Consider the following 26,816-nt stretch of genomic DNA (forward strand, 5'->3'; position numbering starts at 1 on the left):
TTTTTCACATTAAGGGAGGAAAAAAAAAAGCGAAGCATGTTAGTTGAAGCAACTTTTTCCCAATCACGATCACATTATTGATCCTGTGCATAAAAAATTATGTGAGGAGCCACTGGTCTTTGGTTCTGAGAGGTATTCTATGGACTGCTGCCTTGAGGAGGAGTTGCTGTTTTCATTCAACACCTCTGTGTTACACGGTCTTCCTGTGGGGTAAAAAAAAAAATACCTTATTTGCTGCTTGAATAGGACTATTCAAGGGTGTAGCTACCATGTTTTAAAACCTGAATGCAGATTTCCTTATGAATTCTAAAGGGACAGTGAAGATAGGGTTTTCTATAAATCAATATTCTGCATCAAAAAGTCCTTTTCCTATACCGTAATGCTTGCTTACTTTTAAATGAACAACTATAATCCCACCTCAACAAAATGGAGGAAAGGGAAATTAAGGTGGCCTCCATATTATATCTTAATATTCACCTGGAGAAAGTTCTGTTCAGTTGTACACTTGCTGCTGTTGTGTTTATGAACAAATTGGCATATAAATATCAAAGATTGTCCTGATTACTGCCTAAAATTATGACCGGTTTTCCTCAAATATGCATATAGTTATAACCATCCTACCTAGAAGGTACAGTAAATGTCCTAGTCAAAAGTATACCTCTACAAATACTTAGTAGGTAAGGTATGTTATTCATAGTCTTGAAAGGCTTTTGGATTTTAAGAAAAGAGCCCTTACCTTTGAGTGTTCTTACTTTGATGTGTGGTCTCTCAGTTATATCATTTTCCTAATAATTAAAATTCTTCTTTAACTTCAATTTTGAAACAATGTTAGAGGCAAAAAAAAACAGTCGTGGCACCCCTATTCCTATTCCCCTTTAGTTGTAAGGAAAGGAGTTCAGGTGCCTATTCCAAAGTAGGACTAGCTCTCCCTCTCCAGCCTCTTAACCTGTCCCATAGCCAAAGAGTTATTTAGGAAAATGAAGTGTTTTGATTTAAAAACCACCATCTGCTGTTAAATGAACTGAAAACAGGATGAGGCATAAACATAATTAACAAAATTTTAAGCAAAATGGGTGGAAAAAATACTGGAAAAAAAAATATTTAAAGATGTTAAGTAATCTTTACACCCAAGGTGGGGCTCGAACGCACAACCCTGAGATCAAGTCACATGCTCTACCAACTGAGCCATCCAGGTGCCCCTGAAAAAAGTCATATTAAATAAATACTTAGACAACCATATCAAGCTTTCTCTGTTTTTTCCATACCTTTGTATTAAAAACTTGAGATTTATTCTCAAGTTCCAAGGTTTGTGCATCACTATCTGCTCCAACAGTATCCATAATATTGCTTCCACAATTCTGTGTGTTATAGCCACTATCCATCTGACAGGAGGGATGAAAAAAAAACATCAAGGATAACATTGCAAATGGGTTCACTTATCCACAAAATTTGAGGAACTTTGATGTTTAAGTAAAATTAAAAATATTTATATAAAATATTTCTAAAATTATATATTCCTATAAAATATACAACTTACATATAAATATAAAGTAAGTGAGTCACTATATACTACTATTTTTTTTTTTAAAGATTTTATTTACTTATTTGACAGAGACACAGTGAGAGCGGGAACACAAGCCGGGGGAGTGGGAGAGGGAGAAGCAGGCTTCCCGCTGAGGGGAGCCCGATGCGGGGCTCGATCCCAGGACCCTGGGACCATGACCTGAGCCGAAGGCAGACGCTTAATGACTAAGCCACCCAGGCACTCCTATATACTACGATTCACAAGAGAACAATACAATGTATTATTTAATATTGATCATACTGAATTAAATTTAAAATACAGAAATATAAGAGGTAGTTCTATATAGAACTGGTTGTTCTTCAAAGTAGTCACTATATTACACCATTCCTTTTGATAAAATACATCTTGTAGTTTCCTTTAGAATCTGAACAAGGCACTATGAACCTGCTTTCCTGTTACTGTGTGATCACACCCAGCAGATAAAAGTGAGGATTATATAGTCAACTTCTTCAATTCAAGCTTTACCAAGCTTGTCTCTGAATAGCTTGGTTTTATCTCTAAGTAGGATTTACCTAAAAGGCATGCTATCTTTAAGAGTATTCAAGATAATTCACATTTTTTAAAAGGTCAGTTATATTATACTCACACCCATTGTTGAAATACAAACTTACTTTCATAATAATACCACATATATAATGGCTCTAGATGTTAGTTCAACTTTTCATTTTAATTAATTGTAGCATTCTCTCGGATGTACTGTTGCAAGCCCCAAGTGAAAAAAGGGATTCTGGCAAACTTCAGTTTTGGTACATAGAGGATAAATACTTATTGAGGTCCTAAAAAAGTGCCCGGGCCTGTTCGGCACTCTCCATCTTACCATCCTTACTTTGTCCTTACAGCAATCCTATAGACTTCACAGCTGAGGAAGCAGAGGTTCAGAAAGGTGGCCTTTCACAGGGTTGGACAGAATGAGGTGATGAAGAGCTGAGGCTCCCACGCCCCTGTCCACGACACACACTACATCTACCTGCACGGTGCTGAGCACCAAATAACACCAAACCCCGTGAGGGACTCACCCTGCACTTAAACTCTTTCCTGCAAATTAGGGTCAGAGGAAGGAAAAGGCTGTACTTTTTGTCTCCATCACAAACATTAGAATAGCCTAGAAAGTGCATTCTACCATAATCTTCAGAAAAATGTTTCCAGTTTTCAGGGAAGAATGAGTATGTGTTCACTACTGGAGTCATGTTCTATTTGAACAAAACCCTTGTGACACGTAAAAGAAGAATCTCCCATTATGTTCCAGGGGGAAACACCTGGCTCTGTTACCATTCCACAGCTATTTTATCAAAAGCGAATTATCAGTTTGCTCCCAGAGAATCTGACAATTACTTTTCCTTTTATCACCAGTGCCAAACAACTGGTTTATACAACTCAATAGTAATGCATAACTGAATATATCAAGGGAAAAATTAATACGTTAGGGAGTAAGACACAGGAAGAGAAGATTCTTCTCCTTAGGAAGAGAAGAATCAATGGGGGGCCCCATAAGATGGTGGCTGACCGCACTGGCCCTCATGTAGACCACTACTAATGGGGATGCCTACCATGAACCAACCAGACAATATAGATCATCTCGTAACTCCCCACAGGCATCGAAATTGGCATCAGCAACATTTTAGAGCTGAGAAGGAAGAGGGCTATAAAAGATTAAAAAGTCATGCTCGGCTCGCTGTGAAGTGGACCTTGCCTTAAGATCCACAGCCTGTAAATGACAGAACTCTAATTCAAGTTTAGTTCTGAATGCAATGTAGATCTTCTTCCAGTTGGACTATGCTACCTATAAATGGTGTTTTTATTGCCAATCATCCTACACACTGTTACTGTATTTTTCTCCCACATAAATCAGATGTGGTCTTTCAAAAACATTCCAGGTTCAGGTTCTCAACTGGCAAGCACTGTGGCTTCTAATGCATTCCCTGCAATCAGGCCTCAGCACTTTCGCCCTTCGCTCACCACCCTCATCTTCCTTGTCCTCTGTGCCTCTTGCTTGCTACCTGTCACAGAAGTCTTTGTCGCCCATTCCTAAGGGAGTATTTAGGCATTGTAAGTATACTCACATGAACTCAACTCACAATGATCAAACTATTATCCTACAGTCCTCTTATTATCCCCATTTTAAATAAGAGGGAACAAACTCAAAGAAGCTCTCACTTCCTGAAACTGATAAAACTAACTGAGCTAGGAAATAAACTGAAATCTGCCACTTTGCTTTCCCAAGCCCAAGCTCCTTAAAGCCATATTAGCTCCCAGCTACAAATATATGTACCCACGTCCATCCCAGCCCCCCACCCTTGTCCCCTATGAAAGTGGAAGGGTTACTTGTGCTAATCCTCCTCCCAGAGCTCTAGATTCTATCCCATCTTGCACACCTCAGTTCCTTCATGTATAAAATGCATCACGATTTTACAGATTAGATTTATTGCATCTGCTGTAAAGCATCATGGGGATTAGATTCTAACTGTAAAATACTTGCCCTGGTCTCTGGTATGTGAAAAGGATACATAATTGATACCTATTATTAATAATTATCCTGCCCAATTTCTAATTTTCTTTGTTCTTTTTACTCTTCTCCCTCTCAACTTAAAATATGCTAGTTTCTCCCATCTAAAGTAAAAACAAAGTTAAAAAAGAAACTACAAAAAGATTTTGGACTTTAATGTTCTTCTCTAGCTATGATAACCCTCCCCTTCACAACAAAGGTTCTTCAAAGAGTTCTCTACACATAATTTTTCATGACTTCACCTTCTTTACCCTCCTTCCATTCACTTTTCACCACCCCACCTTGAGGCTGTTCACTCACCAAATTACTTCCGTTATTAATTCAACAGCCACTTTTCAAGCCCTATATTCCTTGCTTTTACTTTAATAGCACTAACCACTCTTTCCTTAAGATGTTCCATGACACTATGCTTTCCTCATGTCCCTCTCTCCCCTCTGGCTGGTCCTTCTTAGTTTCCTTTGGGGGAATCGCCTTTCTTTACCAAACCCTTGACTTTTCCTCAGGGTTCCAAACACTGATTGGCTCACTGTTCTCACTTCATACAGTCCCTCTGGTTGAACTTACCTATACATTCATTGTTTTCATTCCACAAATATTTAAAAGCAGCTATTACACATAAGCTCTAGGATAAACAAAAACACCCATGACTACTCGATAAGTGGTCTGAATGGAAATAATGCAAAGTGTACATGGAATTATGAAACCATATGACGAGATCTGGCTTGGCTAGTGTGATCAGGGAGGGCTCCTTTGAGGATGTGATCATTAAGTTGTGAACTAAAAAACAAATTGGAGTTAAACAGGTCAAGTAGGAGAGAGAGGAATTCTAAGCAGAGTGTGGAAAGGCTCTTTTTAACAAGAAGGAAGATGGTTATTTAAAACTCTGGAAAGCTAATGTGACCGAAACAAAGAGAATGAAGGGAAACAAAATGAAGCTGATGAGTAAGGCAAAGGTCAGACCATTGGATGCCTTGCCAGCCATGCTACAGATTTTTAAATTAATACCAAAAGTAAAAACAAAGCCCCTCCACCCCCAAAAAGCCTTAGAAGTTAATGATACGCAAACAAAAATGAAATAAAAAATATAGTGGAAAGATTTTTAAAAATTGGAGAATTAAAAGGAAATTCCAGAAAGAAAAATGAAAGGGAGAGAGGAGAAATCCAAGATATTATTCAAAAAAAGATCCAAGAAGGGAAGGGCATGAGTTTACAGATCGTAAGGCTCTCCTGAGTGCCCAGTACTATGGACAAAAAGATACCCACGCCAAAGAATCACTGAAATTGCTGAACACTGTAGACGAAGAGAAGATCCTATACATGTCCAGGGGTGGGTAGAAAAAGATCATATACAAAAGATTAAGTATTAAAATGGTTTCGGATCTCTCACCAGCAATAATGAAGTAGAATCAATGAAACAATGCCTTCAAAGTCTGAAGGACAATTATTTCCAAACTCTCATGTGAGAGAATGAAGAATACATGATTAGACATGCAGTATCTAAAAATGTACTCCTCCTCACAAAGCTACCAGAAAATGTGTTCCAGTAAAGTGAGAGGTAAACCAGGAAAGACAAGAATGGAATGCAGAAAACAGGAAACAGAACATAGGAGAGGTGAAGGGAAAATAAGAATGTCTGAAGTTTTTAAACTATTAAATGCTCTGCCAAAGGTAAATATTATTATGATACGGCCCAAAGGGTCAAACTGAAGCTGACTGGTACATATCACACAGAACCATATTTTAGTTCAATATAAGGAAGAGGCTTGTAATGATAAGAGAAGCCCGAAAACGGATTAGAATACCCCTGCAGACACTCAAGTATAGACTGGATGACAATTTAGTAGTGAAATAGGCTTCCAATGGGTAGTTGAGTTAGATAATTAAAGTGTATTTCAATGAAAGCATTTTGATTCTTATATAAATGGTCTGAAAAAAAAAAAAAAAGGCAGTGAGGAAAAAGGAGAGGAAAAGAAGTTAACAATACCGTGAAGGCTAAGTTCGATGTAAGTGCTTTTTCCCTCAGGAACCAAATTTAGAAGCTAACACATATAAAAGTGATTCTAGTGTATTTTTTCTGAACAAAGATCCTAGAAGTCAGAAGAGACGATACAGACATAAAAACACGAGCAGAGGATTATATTTAATTTTGGGTCATTTAGAAACCCTCTGTGAGTTTTAAATTTTAGCATTCCAAAACTGACAGCACTAAAACATTATAGGGTGGTGGGAGAATTAAATGAATGACTACATATAAAGTGGTTGAAAAAGCACCTGACACACTGAAACCCTGTGTACATGTTAGCTATTACCATGAGTCAGTACAAACTCGGATTCAAGAACGTGAACTCTAAAGCCATACTGCCAGGATTCAAATCTTGGCACCAGTACTTGCTACCAATAGAGGTATTTTACTTAACCTCTCTGAGCCTCAGTTTCCTCATCTGTAAAATGGGGATAATAGTCCACCTATTTCACAATAACCCTGTGAAGATTCAATAAATTAACACATGTAAAGTGTTACTCAGAATAATACTCAGAAAAATACCTGGAAAAAGGTAAGAGCTACATAAGAGCTAGATGTTGTTACTATAAAATGGCAGGTAAAAATTGCCTTTTTGACTATTTTAAAGTTCTTTCAAAATTCTCAGCTCAAAGACTATGACAATTAATGAATGAAAGAGAGATGAATCCTGAGAAGTTGCCTGACCCTAGCACTCTATAAAAACAGAGCAGCTTGATTTCTTTTCTGCTCTCATCTTTCCCTACTCCAAATAAGTACCAGTGAATGTGAATATTAAATATGCAACATCAGTCCCAATTAAAAGAAACTAACCCTCTTAGTGTCACCATGGATTGATATTTTTAAAAAATATCATATATATATATTTACACACACACACACACACACATAAAGTTATATAATACTACAGTCCTCACAATTAACCTATTTTCTTAGTATAATCTCAGAAAAACACAGAATAAGGGAGAAAGTAAAGGACTCTAGAATATTAAAATTTCTTACCTGAATGTTACTGTTTTCACAAGGAATGACACTGCTTTCTGCAAGAGGTGACATGCATATATGAGAGTTTTCAATACTGAAGGCAATCCCACTCACAAAATCAGTCATGGGCAAACTCCCATTATCAACCGGCTCCTTAATCCAAGTGTTCTCATCTGCTATTTCTATAGGATCAACCATATCCACAGTGTTGTTCTCCTTCTCACTTTCAACATCCTGCAACAGTGCTAATTCTTTCTCAGAAGTACTGGACTGATTCTGTGTAATAGACATGGCAGTCACTACCAAACGTGTGCCATGTGCAGAAGTGTCACTGGTCACCTGCCGCAGGTGTACTCCACCCGTGTCCATGGCTGGTGACGAGGATTCTGTGGAAGGAAGATTCACCGGATCTTCTTCATCTTCCCCGTGAGCCTCGAGAGCGAAAGGTATCCGAATCAGGGAGGTCCGATACTGAGTACCGCCTGTACACATCTCGAGTCTCATAGGAGACCAATTCTTAATTGGTGAGCAGCCATCTATATAAGGACTTCTGATACATGGATTAGTAATTCCATTAGAATTTGTTGTTCCAGCCGAATTATCAGGAGAATGAAAAGTAAACTTCCTTTGTTCTAAAGATTGGAAGGGAAAAATTCCATCATAAAAACATGCAAATGGAAAAGACATTACTAAGTGTTTTAATGCCAGAAAAATTGGATTTCTGGAACATTGTACTGTTTACTGAAGTGAAATTTTGGTGTTACAAACAACAGCACAAATGAATGTGTCTCAGTAAGCAGCATAAGACTCTTCAAAAAGAATTCCTCTGGCATTTCCTTTTAATTAAACAAAATAATTTACTCCCTGAGAATTATTTCCTCATAAACATATTGCTCCTATAGTAATAGTGTTCATATATGAAGAAGATACTGGACAAATCAGCCGAGAGCTGCAAGTTAATAGTTATACCCGGTAAATGAAGCAGGTAAAAACCTTGCAAAATACTATAAGCAATGTTAAAAAGCAACCAAAAAATTGTAAAATAATATTTGCAATAACAAAGAGCTTAACAATGGTAATCAAAATGATAAAGGTGCTTTAAAATATAATACTTTTTATAACTTCACTGGCTTAACAAAAAACAGAAGTTTAAAAAAATGGGCAAAAGCCCATAAACAATCCTCCCAATGGCAAATAAACATATGAAGTGGTCAGCCACATAAATAATAAAAAATATGGAAGTTGAAGCAATAAGAAAGCATTTGTTTAACGAAAACAGTGAAGTACGAACTAAGAATCCCTCCCCCAAAATAAAGGGCCAATAAATATCCGGAAAGAGTTCAACACCATCATTTTGTATCTTTGATACAAAAATTAAAGCAGTAAGAGACATCTTTGTAATATAACAAATTAAGAAACACCACAAAGAATGGTAATACCAGTGCTTCTACATGGCAGAAACTGACTTTCTTATGTACTACTGATGAAAATTTCAATTGGTACAACCTTTTATAAAGAAAATTTGACAAAATTCATCAAGATCCTTAAAAACATTCACCCCCTTTGACCAAATAATTCCACTTCTGAGAATTTAACCTAAAATATGTACAAAATAATTATTTTGATAAAATAAATTAGAAACAATCTAAATGTTCATCAATGGTTGAAAACAAATGATACATCTCAAAATCATTGTTTCATACAATAATAAATGATTTGAATGACCTATGAAAATATTCATAATACTTTGTGAAAAAAGCAGACCACAGAACTATGGTGTATGTGTGTCTATCTCCAAACAAAAGTACATACATATTTATGCAAAAGTACATATACATACATAAACACTAACAAAAGTAATTTTCAGGTTTCCAATTTTATTTATTATGCATAGCTTTTTATTGTGATTTTTTCAAAGGAGTTAAAATTTTATTTCAGAGCAACTAACATACTGCAAAGAGAAATATGTAAATTTCCACACACTAAATTTACCTTAAAAGTCTTACTCAAACAAACGTATCTTTACAAAATACGAATATCTGATTACAAAGTCTGAACCTACAGGTCAGAAGGCACACAGAAACCAACTTAACTCTAAAACCGTCATCTTTCTTTGATTCCCTTTACAAGAATGCTTGATATAAATACTGCTAATCAGATGACCGGTGTTTAATACTAGTGTAGAACTTTGTCAAGAATCCAGGTTTTGAAGGTAAATTGTTCCTTTTGTTTTAAAAAGCCAGTTTTTAAATTTTAGAAGATTAGTGGGTCATTTAGAGCTCTACAGTTAGAACAAGCTAAAAAAACTCTTTAATAACAAATGTTGGTAAATATAGAAATTGAAATTAGGTACTTTCTTATGAGACATACCCGAGAGTGGAGTCTTTCCTATCTGAAATGCAATTGGTGAGAAAGTGGGTGAAGAAAGAGGTGAAGGGCTGGTTCTACTTCCCAAGCTGTATTTTTTTGCACTGCCCTGAATAGGGCTGGAAGAAAACTGCCCCTGTGATAAAAATAAATAAAATTATACGGTTCTCTTTCTCAATTTGTTATACCATATGCTATTTATTTTCATCTTCAAAACACGTTTACCAAGTAGGTCATATAAACTTTGGTCATTCACCAAAAGGCAAGAACAATTAAGAAGACTGTTGGAAAAATTTTGAAATAGAGTATGTTAGTCAAAATAAAATATAAATGCAGTGTTTAAACACACCAATCTATCTCAGATGCAGCTGTTTATGAACAACTTTAAATTAAATTACTCCATTAATGTCAATCCAGCTGTGGTAAACTGAAAACCTTACACAGCTCAGAAAACAACTTACGCTGAAGTCCTTGAGACTCATGATTAATCTGGCCATCCTGTATACCTCTAAATACAAAAATGGAGTCTAACCAAAACATTCCTGACTAATGACAAAATGTGAACTGGTCTAACCCCTCATGAAATATAAAACCCCAAAGCAACCATTCCTTGCGGACAAAATGAGCCTCGAGATGAATCTCTAGCAAACTACAGTACACTTTTCATACGCTTCTTACCGAACTTGGTGTCTGCACAGGGCTCCTACACCGTACAGGAGATAAATCTATCGAATAAAAAACCTCAACTGAGGCTTGAGCACCACTGCGAGGACTTCTGGGAGAAGCTGGAGGTAAGGAGTCAGAAATACTTCCATTGCCATCTAAAAACAGCTTTCTTCTGAGGGACGAAGAACTGAGGTTTCCAGGAGATTGATCTGAAAATTCATCAGCTCTAAAATAGTCACCTATATTTAATATTAACAGGATAAAAGGCAAAGCTAGTCATTCTGAAGAGCAATTATGCTTCAGTTACATGATTAAAAAAAAAAAGCATGTACTATATATTAGGATGTTTTTCAAAAAGAGGGCAAAGTTTAATTGCATATGTGACGTTTGAAATCTGAAATTATTCTTTTTTGAGTACTTATTAGCATAGGTAAAACCAATAAGATGTGCCAATGAATAGTTTATGTCTAAAGCAAAATTCATTATGACAAAAATGCTCATCAGGCCAAGTTATAGAAAAAGAAATTTTAGGACCATTTTCCCACTTCTTTAGAAAGAGACAATGCCACCTATTTCCATTTACAAAAAGCCATCAAAACAAAACCTTCTATCTAAGTTATTAAAGGTTTAAACAAATACGATACTTACCTAATACATTTTCTAAATTAAAATCCACAGGAAGAGACAGCAATGTCTGACAAGCAGCTGGAAGCAAGCAGATAAATAAATACAAATGTGGATAAATCAATGCAAGCATATTACATGCAATTTAGCATGTGCTTCCCAATCAACCATCTCCCCATGATGTTCCAGCCAAATTGAATTATTTCATTTATGCATTCTATTAAAAACATGCCACCCTTCTATAAGCAGTTTCCTACATCTTCCAGCTCTGATATAAACCTGTTAATGGTAAGAGTTAACTTCTGGTTGTATTGCCGGCACTGGAATCAGAAAAGAAGCCAGCCCCTACAGTGACCCCTGAACAACATGGTTTAAACTGCATGTACCTGTTTTTCAATAACTACGGTACAGTACTATAAATGTAGTTTCTCTTCCTGAGGATTTTCTTAACGTATTCTTCTAACTTACTGTAAGAATACACTACATAGTACATGTAACAAACAAAATACATGTTAATTGACTATGTTATTAGTAAGGCTTCCAGTCAACAGTAGGTTATTAGCAGTTATATTCTGCAGAAGTAAAAAATTATATATGGATTTTCGAGTGCATAGGGGGCTGGTATCCTTAGCCCCCATGTTGTTCAAGGGTCAACTCTATTTGGGGATAGATTTCCTAATTATTCACAAATTTTCAGAAAAATGCTTTCCAAAACCAGAAATTGACTCATATGCTTCAAACAACAACAACACACACACACACACACTACTGCTATTTCTAAAACATGGAGGGACATATCTATTCTAATTGTTTTTAAAAATTAGCTCTCCATGGGGTGCCTGGGTGGCTCAGTCGTTAAGTGTCTGCCTTCGGCTCAGGTCATGATCCCAGGGTCCTGGGATCAAGCCCCACATCGTGCTCCCTGCTCTGCGGGAAGCTTGCTTCTCCCCCTCCCGCTCCCCCTGCTTGTGTTCCCTCTCTCACTGTGTCTCTGTCAAATAAATTAAAAAAAAAAAAAAATTAGCTCTCCTATAGCTCATTCATAATTAAACAATTTCGACTCCAGAGTAAAGTGTTATCACAAAAACTGAATTTAAAATCAAATGTAGCTTAATGTGGAACATTCTTCATTTCAGAGTATATTCATACTCACCATTGCTTTTCTCAGAATGGATGGTCAGTTTTCTTCCAGTTGGAGATTCACTAGTTATATTAATACCTATAAAACATTTTAAGTGTCAAATCTTATATTTTATTTTATTTTTCTTATATTTTATTTTTTTATTTTAATTTTAAAGATTTTATTTATTTATTTGACAGAGACACAGCGAGAGAGGGAACACAAGCAGGGGAAGTGGGAGAGGGAGAAGCAGGCTTTACGCGTAGCAGGAAGCCCGATGCGGGGCTCGATCCCAGGAGCCTGGGATCATGACCTGAGCCGAAGGCAGACGCTTAACCGACTGAGCCACCCAGGCGCCCCTGAAATCTTACATTTTATATTCTCCATTTACTTTAAGGGTGACCTTTTCCAGAGTAAAAAAATAAACAAAGTGAAAACTTTCATTCTATAACACTTTTAAAATAAATACCTGCATATATAATAATTTGGCATGTTTCTGTTAGTGTTTTAATTTTGAAGGAGCACAGAGATAAAACTTGAAGGATTACCATAGCAAATAAAGAGGCACCAAGTAATAGTTTTTAAAGAAAGTATGGTTACTCTGTATTATGTCAATCTTAAAAGACTGAGGATGCATGTTAGTCAACCTCAAAGTCCTCAAACAGATCCTCTGTTGCTTAATGCTTTTGCAAAATGGGTGATATAAATTGTCTGAATTAAAATGCCAGATTATTTCAACAGAACCTAAAATTTGATAAAACTATGTTCAGTTTTGGGCGCCTGGGTGGCTCAGTTGGTTAAGCGACTGCCTTCGGCTCAGGTCATGATCCTGGAGTCCCGGGATCGAGTCCCGCATCGGGCTCCCTGCTCGGCAGGGAGTCTGCTTCTCCCTCTGACCCTCCTCCCTCTCGTGCTCTCTGTCTCTCATTCTCTCTGTCTCAAATAAATAAATAAAATCTTTAAAAAAAAACTATGTTCAGTTTCTTTTCATAACAGGAACCAAAAGTAGGGCTGCAAATATTTTTTTAATTGAAAATTAATGACTACTAAGTTTTGTAACTTGAAAATCATGAGATAAAAAAAATGCACAATGAGGGGGAGACGAACCATGAGAGACTATGGACTCTGAAAAACAAACTGAGGGTTCTAAAGGGGAGGGGGTGGGGGGATGGGTTAGCCTGGTATTAAGGAGGGCACGTTCCGCATGGAGCACTGGGTGTTATACGCAAACAATGAATCATGGAACACTACATCAAAAACTAATGATGTAATGTATGGTGATTAACATAACATAATAAAAAAAAGAAAGAAAAAAACACACACAATGACAAAAATGACTAATATAAACAAAAGGAAGGAAAAGGCAAGGAGACCACAAACAAACAAAAAGGTCAGAAAGCTTAAAGAACATTACAGAATAAAGACTAGTAACCTAATAAACTTAAATAAATGGGTGAATGAGTAAGTGGGTGGATGGGTAAATAAAGTCGCCTAGTAAATATTGTCAGAATGAGTAAAAAAGTAAAAAAGAAAATTCTACATTTGAATGCTTTCTTTGCTGTAAGCAGTGTGACCCTCTATAAAGCAAATGTAATCAAGGTACTCTGCTACAGAAAACCCTGTAACGTCCTTGGTCTTCAGGCTAGAGTCCATACACCTTAGCATCGTAGAAAGCCCTTCAAAACCTTGTCTGTCTCTAGCACAGTTGCCCTCCAACTAAACACTATTTATTTGAGCACCTAAAAAAAACCAGGTTCTCTCTCACATTTACTATGTGAGACTTTTCTCCCTCATTTGCTGAGTCTGGCTAATTAGGTCTCAGCTTAAATTATCTTCTACTAGCATGCCTTCCCTGACCTCCTTAGATCAGAAAGACACCAAATGCAGCATTATTATGCTTTTCAACTCTATTGCAAGTGTTTCCTTGGTTCCTTCCCCCTAGAAGGGCTTCTTAAATAAGCTTAAAACACAATCAAAGGAGAAAAAAAAAATTGATGGATTTGATTACATCAAAATTAGAATTTCTATGCAACCAAAGACATCAAGAACAAAAACAGCATACATATGACAGAATGGGAGATGGTATATGAAATGTTTAGAACCAGTATAACTTTGTTAAACAAGGTGTCTTAGAAATTACCAAGAAAAAAAACCCAGTAACTCCAATAAAAATATAGCCAATAAATTATACACAGGTATTTTACAAGAAAGGAAATTTCAAAGACCATTAGTATATAAAGAAATGAAAATTTTAACAATCATTTAGAATGTCAAACAACCCATTAGGAATGGCAAACATTTTTTATCAGATAAAGGGCTAGTATCCAAAATCTATAAAGAACTTATCAAACTCAACATCCAAAAGCAATAAATCCAGTCAAGAAATGAGCAGAAGACATGACCAGACATCTCTTCAAAGAGGACATACAAATGGCCAACAGACACATGAAAAAATGCTCAACATCACTCATCATCAGGGAAATACAAATCAAAACCACAGTGAGATACCACCTCACACCAGTCAAAGTGGCTAAAATTAACAAGTCAGGAAACGACAGATGTTGGCGGGGATGTGGAGAAAGGGGAACCCTCCTACACTGTTGGTGGGAATGCAAGCTGCTGCAGCCACTCTGGAAAACAGGATGGAGGTTCCTCAAAGAGTTAAAAATAGAGCTACCCTACAACCCAGCAACGGTACTACTAGGTATTTACCCCAAAGATACAAATGTAGTGATCTGAAGGGGCACCTGCACACCAATGTTTATAGCAGTAGTGTCCACAATAGCCAAACCATGGAAAGAGTCCAGATGTCCATCAACAGATGAATGGATAAAGAAGATGTGGTGTATATATATATACAATGGAACATTATTCAGCCATCGAAAAAATGAAATCCTGCCATTTGCAACGACATGGACGGAACCAGAGGATATTATGCTAAGTGAAATAAGTCAATCAGAGAAAGACAATTATCATGCATTATCACTCATATGTGGAATTTAAGAAACAAAACAGAGGAGCATAGAGGAAGGGAGGGAAAAATAAAACAAGACAAAATTACAAAATCGAGGAGACAAACCAAAAGGGACTCTTAATCAGAAGAAACAAACTGAGGGTCGCTGGAGGGGAAGTGGGTGGGGGAATGAGGTAACTGGGTGTTGGGCATTAAAGAGGGCATGTGATGTAATGAGCACTGGGTGTTATATACAACAGATGAATCACTCAACTCTCCCTTTTTTAAGATTTTATTTATTTATTTGACAGAAAGAGAGATAGCGAGAGCAAAAACACCAGCAGGGGGAGTGGGAGAGGGAGAAGCAGGCTTCCCGTGGAGCAGGGAGCCCGATGCGGGACTCGATCCCAGGACCCTGGGATCATGACCTGAGCTGAAGGTAGATGCTTAACGACTAAGCCACCCAGGCGCCCCTGAACTCTACCTCTGATACTGACAATACACTATACGTTAATTATTTGAATGTAAATAAAATTAAATTAAAAAAAAAAGGAAAGGCAAACATTTGAAAGCTGGATAATGCCAAGTGCTGGCAGGGATGTGGGGACATAGGAATCCTAGGCACTGTTGGTGGTCATGTAGACTGTGCATTCATTCTGGAGAAGGGGGCCACTGCATAGTCAAAACAGGTAAACACATAGTCTATACGCTAGGAATTCTCAGCCTATGTGTATATTCCAAATAAATTCTCACTCAAGTCCATAAATAAAAACACACGAGGATATTCATTGAAGCACCTTGCTGCACAAGTATTAAAAATAGTAAAAGTTAACAGTATAAGCCAATGTGAATAAACAAAACCATTTTTGCCTGTGCCCACCTGTAAAAAGACCATATAAGAAGGTTGATTCACCTTGTCAAAAATCAACATGAAGAGTTGGGGGAAAAAACTAGTGTCTATGAAAATGTCACCCTGGACAGAAATTTTAAGAGCTGGGAGAGACAACTATGTAGTTCACCTCCTTTATCTTATAAATAAAAAGCTGAGGTCTAAAGAGACCGAATAATTTGATCAAGATCACCCCTGTAGGTTTATAGTAGCAGGAGGTTTCCAGCTCAGGTCTCCACCCACTACTGCATGCTACCTTCTGTTTGTCATGGCTGAGAATACAGACTCCAACTGAAAACGTCTAGTTGTGACTCCAGGTTCTACCACTTTTATCCTCTTTGTAATCCTGAACAAGTGCTCTAAGCTTTCTAAAACTAGCTTTTCTCATCAAATGAGGCCAATAATAGTACCTCCCTCAGGTGAGCTGTTGTAAGGAATTACTGAAAGCACTTAGCACTGTCTGGCACATGGAGAGTGCTCAATCCATTTTACCTATTATTGTGTTTTTGATAAAGGACGGAACAGTCCTTCTTATACTGAGAGCATAATTAATGAATGCTATATAGAAGAGTAGGCAATTTCACTGAAATGAGCCTATATATACAAGGGATACTCGAACATGGCTCACAACTCAAAGGACAGTGAGAGCAAATAAAAGATAACCATTTCCTGAAGGCAGAAAAATAAAAGGTTACTGGTTTGTCCTTCAGTTTCCTTATTAATAATATGTTGCATATAATCAGCTACATAATACTGCCCTAGAGGTCAAGTGTCCATACTTCCTCTACCTTTATAAGAAATCAGCAAATTAGCAAAAAGCAAAGCAATTTAAGAATTTCATTTTAAGGGGCACCTGGGTGGCTCAGTTGGTTAAGTGACTGCCTTCGGCTCAGGTCATGATCCTGGAGTCCCGGGATCGAGTCCCGCATCGGGCTCCCTGCTCGGCAGGGAGTCTGCTTCTTCCTCTGACCCTCCTCCCTCTCATGCTCTGTCTCTCATTCTCTCTCTCTCAAATAAATAAATAAAAAATCTTTAAAAAAAAAAAAAATTTCATTTTAAATATTAACCTTGAAAATTAGGCAGAAATCACCAACTGAGTTCTTGATTCAATACCAACTATTTCTGCATCAATGGATCCTCTATAACCATCATAACTGATACTCACAACAGTCATGAAGAAGTTAAATTCAGAATAAAATGGCCAAAAATAAGAATTCAGTACATTTTAGTCACATTTTCAATTGTAAACGCTAAACAGCTTTTTTGTCGTTGACACACGTTACATCAGTTTTATGTGCACAACACAGTGATTTGACAACTCTGTACAACTCTGTATGTTATGCTCTGTTCACAAGTGTAGCTACCGTCTGTCACCACACAGCGCTATTACAACATCACTGACTATATTCTCTATGCTGTGCCTTTTATTCTCATGACTTGTTCATGCCTTACCTGGAAACCTGACCCTTAAAAGGTTAAATCGTCCGGTATCCAGAAATCTAACATGTATCAAGCTCCTTACCAAAGCAGATATGCTGACACTTCACTATATATTGCTTTATATTCACTGAGTTTTACGATTCTATGATTTAATAATTTTCATTCATATGATTTTTAGTACACTTACATTTACTGGAATGATACTCTGAAAGCTGTTTCCCTTCATGATCAGTCCAAGGAGAGGGTACAATGACATCTTTTGTGAAAAACTAGAAAAATTAAAGTCATACAATTAGGTATAATTCCCCCCCCAATACAAACAAGTACCCATGTTATTTTCAAATAATCATCAAACATGTTACACAGACTTTATAGTTAGTTGCATTTAAAAATCTTAATACTTAAAAGCACAAATGACCAAAGGTAAAATAAAAAGAAATGTAAAGTATATATAAAGAGAAATGTTAATACTTCAACCACTAAAATTTAAAACTTGCAAATTAATCTAAGGGCATTAATCATAGAAATACTTTTAATTCCTCCCAATTTTTTGGCGGGGGGAGGGTGCAGATGACAAAAGGGAGGATGAAGAGGGAAGAAATAAATGGAAATAGATGTATACAAGGAAGCTCGTATGATTGCTGTGCTGGCACAGGCTTATCCTGGCTCTCAAGACCTAATTATTAAATTTTCTGGAATTTTGTGCATCAGTTGTTAAAGCCAATGTTAAAAACTTGTCAACTTACAAATAAATATATAAAACAAAAAGGTAACAAAAGCCCCAACGCAGGACTCGCTAATTATTGGACACTCCCCAAAATCGGTGCTCCTGAGATTCATCATGTCTTCTGCATCAGCATGGTGGCACTCCCACACACACTGCTCTCCCGCTGCCCTTCTTTTACCATTCGGTAACGTCACAGCAGTAACTTGAAACTGGCCACGGCTGGAGTATTTACATTAGAGAAAACAGCAGTCACTAAAAATCATCCTCCTCCCACAGCCAGAGGGCCAGCTGTTAAACATTTATAGTACACCACTGGCCAGTACACTCAAATGGAGATAAGAGCATTTGGATACAGGTCTTTCCTTTTTTCATCCCAGATATAAAATAAAGTCTAATACAGGATTTTTCCCTTCCCACTCTCTGTTCTGGGACGAATTCAAAACATTTAGTTTTCTTTCTTTCTTTCTTTTTTTTTTTTTTAAGATTTTTCTTTTCTTAAGTAATCTCTACATCTAATGTGGGGCTCAAACTCAAAATTCCGAGATCAAGAGTCTTAGTCTTACGTTGTAAGGACTGAAGCAGCCAGGCACCCCCAAAACATTTTTATATTCTGCTATACATATGGTAAAGAACAATTTCCTCGACATGAGGAAAGATGTAAAAAAAAAAAAGGGGGGGGCAGAAATTACGATAAGTACAATTTCCAGAAATATAAAGGACCCACCAACTAACGAAGCAATGTATTTAGTTCAATCAAAATGAAAAACATATAAATCCAAATTAACAAGACGAAATTTTTAAAGTGATAATACAAATTAAGAAGCTGAACAATAACCAGTATTGCAGACATGAGAAAACATCAAGTGTCATAACATGGCCAGGAGTAAAAACTGCTATCACCTTTTGGGAGGGTGGCATGGCAAACTTTACCTAAACTGAAAACACAAAGCCTCTGACTTAGCAAGTATGTTGCAATTACACAAAGATATATGTACAAGTGTGTTCACTGAAGCATTATTTGTGATAGAAAAACACCAAACACAACCTAAATATCTATCAGGAGGGGCTGAGTTAGGTTATGACACATTCATAAAAGGAATACTATGCTGTTACAAAAAATCAGTATGCACTAATAATAAAAAATCTAAGAAACATTATTAAGCAAGATGCAAAACGAGAATGGTGATCCTATTTGTTAAAGGTCATTTGCTGTTATATATATAAAATTAATCTGAAAGTAGAAATATCACATACTTATTTTTAGGAAGATGGGAAACAAGAAGCTCTTCATTTTCATTTTATAATTTTTCTTTGAAGTCCAAATTTTGTTTTGTTTTGACTATCTGCATGTATTTATTCTTCAAAAATTTATACATTTGAAAATATTTAATTCGTTTCTGATATATTAACTTGTTTCTGATATGCTGACCCTAATTTTCGCTCCGACCTCATCTTCTTAAATTTTCTGCTGAATTTCCCTTTAAAATTGAGGATTCTAAAGGGAAAGCATATTTTCTAAAATGTTGGGAAAGGGGAACCAGTCTGAGAATATTCAACTGTGGTGGAATCAAGTGATTGCATCAGAATGAGAATTCTGAAGTTACTACATAAAGAAGTATAATGTCTGGGAGGAGTAAAGCACATGCAACGGTTTTTGAAGAAATATGCTATATCTGAAACACAAGGAGACAATACCAACACTAGAAAAATAAGTGTCGGAGGGGCCAGAGCATCACTTAATCTCTACACACAGCATAGCTGAAGTCTTCTGGGGTGCAGGAGAGCCAAATATAGCTAAGGAATAGAGGTGGGTAGAGGGGGCTAGCGAGGGAAAAAGGAAAAAGAGATGTTGCCATGACATAAAGACTCTCTGGGAAATAACTAGATAGATAACCCTGGCTTGCACTCTAAGAGGAGATCATCAAACAAAGCAGCAAAAAGTGAAAAACTTAGTTTATTATTTTTATTTTAAAAAACCCCTACATTTGTAATATACTTTTTTTTATGTTTTAGTAAGGTATTTTATTTCAAAAATTCAAAGCATTAACAATAAACGATAAAACCATTGCCAATGCCAATCTAGATTTTCAAGGTCTGAAAATATTCAACTTTCTCTACATAAACTCCAAGTTGAAACAGAAGTTTGTACTCATCGGTATGCTGACGGCAGAAGGAAGACAAACCGGCTAGGCCCTGAGAATGAAAAGATAAATGAAGTACAGTATTGGCCAAGAAAAGAAGGTAGTCTAGGGGAGAGAAGCACTAAACCAGTGACTACAGTATCGTAAGAGCACTATGACAGGCCCTGGCATAGCTGAGCAACGCTGGTCTTACGGGAGCACAGAGGGGCCCAGACACAGCTGGGGACAGGCCAGGCTGGTGGCGATCTGCGACAGGAAAGGATGTGAAGGAAGTCATCCTAAACAGGGTGACGTGCGCGCATAATTGATGCTTAACTGGCTTTATGATCAGTAACAGTTTTAAGTTACCTCTTCAATGGCTTTTTGTCTTTTGTCTTCCACATCTTTATCTATTCTATACAGAGATAAAGAAGAAACATAACCATGCCATTACTTCAGCTGATTGAACATTTAAAATAATAAGCTTTCAAAGAAATAATTTCCTTCTGTTGAAAACTGGCAAATGTTAGGCTTATTTTAAGAGAAAAACTGATGTCTTATCACATTCAGTAAATGACAGCATTTAGGTATTTGGCATTGTGCTGGTAGGCTTACCTCCCTCTTTTCCATTCAGTTTGAATGGAATAGTATTTTCTGTTCAAGGGCTTACATTGATATAATTTTTAAATTACTATTAACAACATAAAGCAATTTGAATAAACATTGTCCTTTAACCATCATAAATTAAGAAGTATTTCATTCCACAGAAATCTAAAAATTGTCCAGATTCTCTTTCTTCTGTTATAGCAAGCTTATGATAGCTATAATTTTAGAATCAACTCTTACTCTGAAATAGAAGAAAAGAATAACTATCATCCTTACAGTTCTGAACAAAGAAGCAAAAATATTAATTATAAAATAAAATAATGACAATATAGAATTCTGTCCAAATGATTTTTTTTTTCACTTTGATACAATATGCAATTACAGCAAAACAAATTTATCAGCTACAAGATTTAACACAAAATGTTGGGTCTCGAGCACAAGGCATAGACTTGCCAAGGACTAAACAGCTAGCCTTGGAGGACCACTTTAATCTGTCCCAAGGAAGATTATTTGCTTTCTGTTAATAAATTGGTAAAACACTTCTTTTTATAATTTAAATGATTGTCTCTCAAAATTTTTCACGTATATTATTTGTGGCTTTAACAAACCTTATATAAAAATGTACGTTTCACAAATTAAAATCAAGTGAATTTTTCAAGTAAGGGAATGATGAGAAAATAGACTACAATGATAATCCACATATCTCAGCTTCAACAACAGCCATTCTGGGGACAAATAACTCAGTTCTCTTTATCTTCTCATGCACATAAGCCAGGTCAAAATGACAGTGCATAATAATAACAGCAATATAGTATTTAGTAAGCTCTGATTTAATATCACCTCATTCAGAAACATTTTCTGCTTCATCAGAGGGACTTTAAGAACCTGAAATATTCAGGCAATTGCTAGAAGCAGTGAAAATCAGTTTAGGCAAATATTGTAGAACCTAATCATGGAAGGTTCTCAGAAGTCATACAGGACAGAGTATCCTGACAAAGAACACCAGCATGATGCAAATAGGTTACAGGAATACCCTGAATGGATCCTGAGTAGGGGAGGGCCTTTTCAGGACTGTTCACCTTCCATATGCACAGATTCATTTATTTACACCCATCTGCCTTACAATTATCATTTTTTATGTGGAGCAGTATGAAAGGGTGGGAAGCACTGAAATTGGGCCCTCGGATTAGATAGGAAGAGACACTGGAAGCCACTGTTTGTTTCTAAGAATGAGTCAAAATATTCAACAATGAATATTTTGTTGAGAATGTACTCATTATCCTTTGTAGAAGCCGTAATCATTTACTGAATTACATCAGTAAATTAAATTAAAATTAGGGTTTTCCCACTCTTTTCCCCTCTTTTGTATTATAAATCTACCTACTGAAATACACCAAGATTCTTTTCATAAACCTACCTAGAGGACGTATCATTTATTAATAAGTATGGAAATGTGCCACAACTTTGGTTTATTGTACTGTTGGCTCTGGATATCAGAAATAATAGTCTATGCTTCTTCAGTATTCCTGAAGGTGCTCAATAAATATCTCTTAACTGAAGATAACAGTTGTCTATGGTTGAGTATACCAAGAGGCAAATAATAAAACACAGAGTTTGTGTGAAACAAAAAAATCAGTCTGATTTGTCACTCATTTGCTTTTAGATAATCTTTTCACCTTCTCTTCAAAGGTATTATTTATATTTCAGTTAAAATCCTCTTATGCTCTAACCCCATTCTATTCCCTTCCTAACACCTCTGGATGACATTAATTCTCAGTGAATGGTCATCAAGTTACTAAGCCAAGAGAGGAAGGGGTTAAAAATCCAGACAAATATTTGTAAAAGCATCTCAACATGTGTACATTTTTGTGTGACTGAATTCTAAAGTTAAAGGGAAAACAATTATCCATTATTTTGGACTGACAACACATGTACCTTGGGACTGAAAACTAAAAGCTGGTTACACCAGTAGTCAATTGTTTCAAATACTTAACACATCAGACTATAAAACTGACATCAACAAGAAGCCCCCAAACTATTACCAAACACTGTTATTTATAATTACAGATTACAGTACTATATAATCAAAAGCTAGGTCTGTTCCACCTAAGAAGTGCATGTTCTCACTACATTGGACATCATCAAGCAGCCCACCAGTCTGAGGCACACTAGTGCTCGAAACCTGCATAACACAGCAAAAGGTTAAGGCTGTTCTGATTACTAGATTTACTTCAGTACAATGTAATTTAGATCCCCTAAGGGTCTTGTATCAAAACTGGATAATGTCTAGAAAAGCTCTCTCTGTTGCTTATGGATACCCTTCCATTAAATGTGTTTTGGGATTTTAGGCTTCCCCAAAGATAAACAGCAATGAAAGACCATTTTGCTTTACCCAACACCACCAAAAAATAAGACAACATAAAAATTCAATGGGAGAAGCCACAATCATGTAGAAAGGTACAAATTTCAAAATGTTCTTCTCTCTACCAAGTGCTGGAAAGCACAGCTGTCCCATAAGAAGCAGAGGGAAGTATCTCTAAAAAAAAAAAAAAAAAAAAAAAGTTTCCTACTTAGGTTTACAACTGTTAGCAAGGGAATCTTCTTTCTGGATATAGTTCTTTGAACTCACTCTTCACTTAGCTACAATAAATCTGTTTCAGAATTTTTTCTCCCTGGTATCTTTACCTTAAATATATTCAACCTTCAGAGTTTCCTATCTCTCTTCACTTAAGAACATGTTATTATACTTAAATACAAAAAAGGAAAACTTACCGAGAATGACTTAAGTATAAAGCTTGACGATGAATGTCTTCTGGGTCTATTTCTACAGGATTTATCACAGCTAGTTGATCAATAGACCATCTAAATTTCCCTGGAGTCTTAACAAAAGAAAGTGAACCTATGAGTAAAAGCAAACTAAAATAGTTCATCAAAATTCTAACCAATGTCAGCTTCAAAATAATGTGAATGGTTATAATGCAAAAGTATTTCAAAGCTTGTATTTTAAATTTTGGCTTTACCACTAAATTAAATGGCAAATGGTAATCAAATCACACTAAGTCCACTGACTGGACTACATTTTAAAATATCCAAATCTTCCATCTGGGTGATTTTTAAAATTGCATTAATAATGGAAAAAAAATCACCGTAGAGTAATAAAGGTATAGAAATTCCACAATTAATACTCATCAGTGATGCAACATACCCATGTAAAGGTAAAAATCTCTTACTAGATTTATCAAAGGTCTTTACTTTCACTAAGAATGAACTGAAATGAAATGAAGTCCTAACTACAAAAGTGCCTGCAAAAGCTCATAAAATAGTTGATCCTTAAAATAATTATGAATGGTAATCACTGCTGCTTTTCTGCATTCAACTATCCAACTGAACCAAAAATTTACCCAAATCCTAATCTATAATTCTGAATGCATTTTTGACAAAACCAGGCTTAAAAATCCAACATCCCACACATTCTGGTTTTGAGGATTAAGTTGCAGCTAATCTATTATTTATTCTAGATTAACAGAGAACTAAAATTTAATACAGTTCAATCAAAAATCATGAGGTCATATTTACAACTCAATATAAACTGCATTAACTGTAAAATTTTACTTGCTCGTAGTTTTAGCGGATATGAAATATAGCATAAATAGCAACGCACTTTGCAGTTTTTCTAGGTAATTTACTAGGTTAAAAGATCATACTTCAAAAGAACTCCAGTGTAGCAAATAAAAGTAAAAATAAGCTAAAGCGATAAAGTCTTCCCTAATCTCCAAAAGAGCACTTTCCTTTCCATATCACCCTTAATCACCTTAGCCACTAATACCACATATATTGTTTTGAAGTTGCTAGATTAGTTATGAGTTTTCCTTTAGAGTAGATGTTGGCTTCTTTTTATACAATCTGCAAACTAAAAATGGTTGGAAAATTTTTAAAAATTATTATTTTATGACATGTGAAAATTACATGAAATTCAAATGTCCATGAAGAAAGCTTTATTGAAACACAGCCATGTTTCATTGTTTACATATTGCCTATGGCTGTTTTTGTGATACAAGGCAGAGGTGACTAGTTGTAACAGCAACAAGATGACCTGCAAAGCCTGAAATATTTACTGTCTGGCCCTTGACAGGAAAAGTTTGCTGACTCCTGCATTAGAATACAAGCTCCTTGAGAGTTTGTGTCTAATGACCCTGACTTCTTCTCTATGCGTAGTACTTTATCTAACACAGCAGCATTCAAATAGATTTGCTGAATAAATGAGAACAGATAATTAGATGATACAGTGTCTCCTCAAATACAGTATTAGTAAATACGTCATCAATCATAGTATCTAGCTACACCCAGTTGCAGGAAGCCAACACATTATCCACTGAAAGAAAAAAAAAAGAGAAATTTTAACTAAAAAAACCCCCAAAAAACAAAAAAAAACTTCCTAACTTATTTTTAGCCCAATCACTACACTATAGTGAACATTACAACTAAAAAAGCACATTCCAGACATATGTGCTCCAGGATAAATTTCTCCCTTCTAAAAAAAGATGTTTACGTTTAAAATAATTTGTATATACTAGTCAAGAATAACTTACTGGTAATTTTGTTGATTTAAAAACAGAAGGACTGGAGAGAGTTTGTTCATGGAGATTAGAATAATCACCAGGACTTTCGAAAGGATTCAAAACCGGGATCCTTCCTGGAGTTTCCGGTGGTATTTGCATTCTTGATTCTTTGACATCTCCCATAGCACAGAGAGAAAACTAAAAAGAAATAAGTATGAAAAATGAAACCACAAAGTTCCACATTCATTTTGACAACTAAAATGTATTCAACAAACATATTTTGCAAAAAGAACTCAAAATCTAACGCTCTTGGGTTGTTTTTTTTTTTTTTTACAGTTTACAAAGAGGCATCACATATATTTTCTTTTTTTTTTTTTTAAAGATTTTATTTATTTATTTGACAGAAAGAGAGACAGAGAGAGAGGGAACACAAGCAGGGGGAGTGGGAGAGGGAGAAGCAGGCTTCCCGCCGAGCAGGGAGCCCGATGCGGGGCTCGATCCCAAAACCCTGGGATCATGATCTGAGCTGAAGGCAGACGCTTAACGACTGAGCCACCCAGGCGCCCCTCACATATATTTTCTAAAGTGATCCTCCAAATAACCTTTAAAGCTAGAGAGATACGGTATCAGTGATAATCATTTTGCAGAAGATTTAGGCTAAGAGAAGTGGCACATAAGTAGCAGTCAATCACATATGAATGAGTTCAGGTCCACTTTCGAGGCAACTAAATGTTATAGCAGACACAAAACTCTTTTCAACTAAAAGAACCTATAGTTATTTATTCATTACTTCAAGTCTCTAAAGACTTTGAACATCCTTCGGATATCCCAGCAATTGCCTATTAAACTACAGTTGCTAAACTACAATTATTTGTAGCAAGCAAATACGTGACGACGAAGCTTGTGTACGGGTGTCTTTCTTCCACTTTAGCCCCCCTCAAAGAAGTATGACTGATTAGGACTAGGAAATTAACCGCCTCCTTTGGTTGCCTCTCCTCAAATATCCTCCTTTTCGCTAAGAAGCCCAGGGTAGAAGGCCAGACTGCATTACTTTCAGTCAAAGGGGGATACGACTAGGGAGAAAGAATCTACTTCTTGGAAGGCTGAAGCAGCTGGCTTCCTTGGGTGAAGTGCAGAGGTGGACACTCCGGCCAGTGTCACTCCCAACCCTACACGATCACTGCTTGGCCCCCCCTCCCCCGGCACCTAGTCCCTCGCTGCTCCCATTCACCCCGGGGACAGTGGGCAGGTGGGTCGGGAGAAAGGAAAAGTGAGCTCTCCAATTCAAGACAGGAGGAAAGGCCAGGGACTACAAAGAACGTACCTAGTGGTGTGTATAAAAAGGAAGCCCCCCCAATAGGCGACTCCAGGGCGCTCCCGAGGGGCCAGGTCAGCTCCCACGACAGGCATAGACTCTTTAACTCCCCGCTTCCGCGCTGTCTTAGTCCAACCAGGGCACGGGCCCTGTGGGGAACTGGCCAATCGCGTCGTACCGCTGTCCGCGAACCAACCAATCGCATCGAGGCCGCGTAGTAAATTCGAATGGCAACTCCTCGCTTCGCATTCCGCGCAGAGTAACGAGGCTCCAAATTTAAATCAACGCAGCCTCACGCTAGCGACGAGCGCGAGGGGCGGAGCCTGCCCGGCGTGAGC

At 36.7% G+C, this 26,816-nt stretch overlaps 1 protein-coding gene across 2 annotated transcripts; it reads right to left on the bottom strand.

Moving 5' to 3' along the window:
* On the bottom strand, positions 1–26,553 carry BORA (BORA aurora kinase A activator). 2 transcript variants are annotated; one of them, XM_044913162.1, is made up of 12 exons: positions 26,488–26,553; positions 25,194–25,361; positions 23,377–23,483; positions 20,368–20,413; positions 17,339–17,420; positions 11,903–11,968; positions 10,774–10,830; positions 10,138–10,364; positions 9,463–9,595; positions 7,111–7,724; positions 1,266–1,382; positions 1–203 (listed from the first exon to the last, which is right to left on the bottom strand). In XM_044913162.1, exons 2-12 carry the CDS (start codon positions 25,344–25,346, stop codon positions 177–179), a joined length of 1,629 nt encoding a protein of 542 aa, XP_044769097.1. In that variant the 5' UTR covers positions 25,347–25,361; positions 26,488–26,553; the 3' UTR covers positions 1–176. The 2 variants fall into 2 exon arrangements, with proteins under 2 accessions (XP_044769097.1, XP_044769098.1); XM_044913163.1 differs by lacking the exons at positions 23,377–23,483; positions 26,488–26,553 and having other exon boundaries at positions 25,194–25,282.
* Between the last annotated feature and the right edge of the window lie 263 nt (positions 26,554–26,816).

Source organism: Neomonachus schauinslandi, chromosome 3 (genome assembly GCF_002201575.2).
Source record: "Neomonachus schauinslandi chromosome 3, ASM220157v2, whole genome shotgun sequence".
In the NCBI taxonomy this organism is placed as follows: Eukaryota; Metazoa; Chordata; class Mammalia; order Carnivora; family Phocidae; genus Neomonachus; species Neomonachus schauinslandi.

Coding starts and splice junctions, on each gene's coding strand:
- BORA (XM_044913162.1), bottom strand. CDS start 25,346: ATGGGAGATGTCAAAGAATCAAGAATGCAAATACCACCGGAAACTCCA. Junction 23,484..25,193: donor TTAAATCAACAAAATTACCA/GTAAGTTATTCT, acceptor TCTTTTGTTAAG/ACTCCAGGGAAATTTAGATG. Junction 11,969..17,338: donor AGAGTATCATTCCAGTAAAT/GTAAGTGTACTA, acceptor AATGTTTTATAG/GTATTAATATAACTAGTGAA.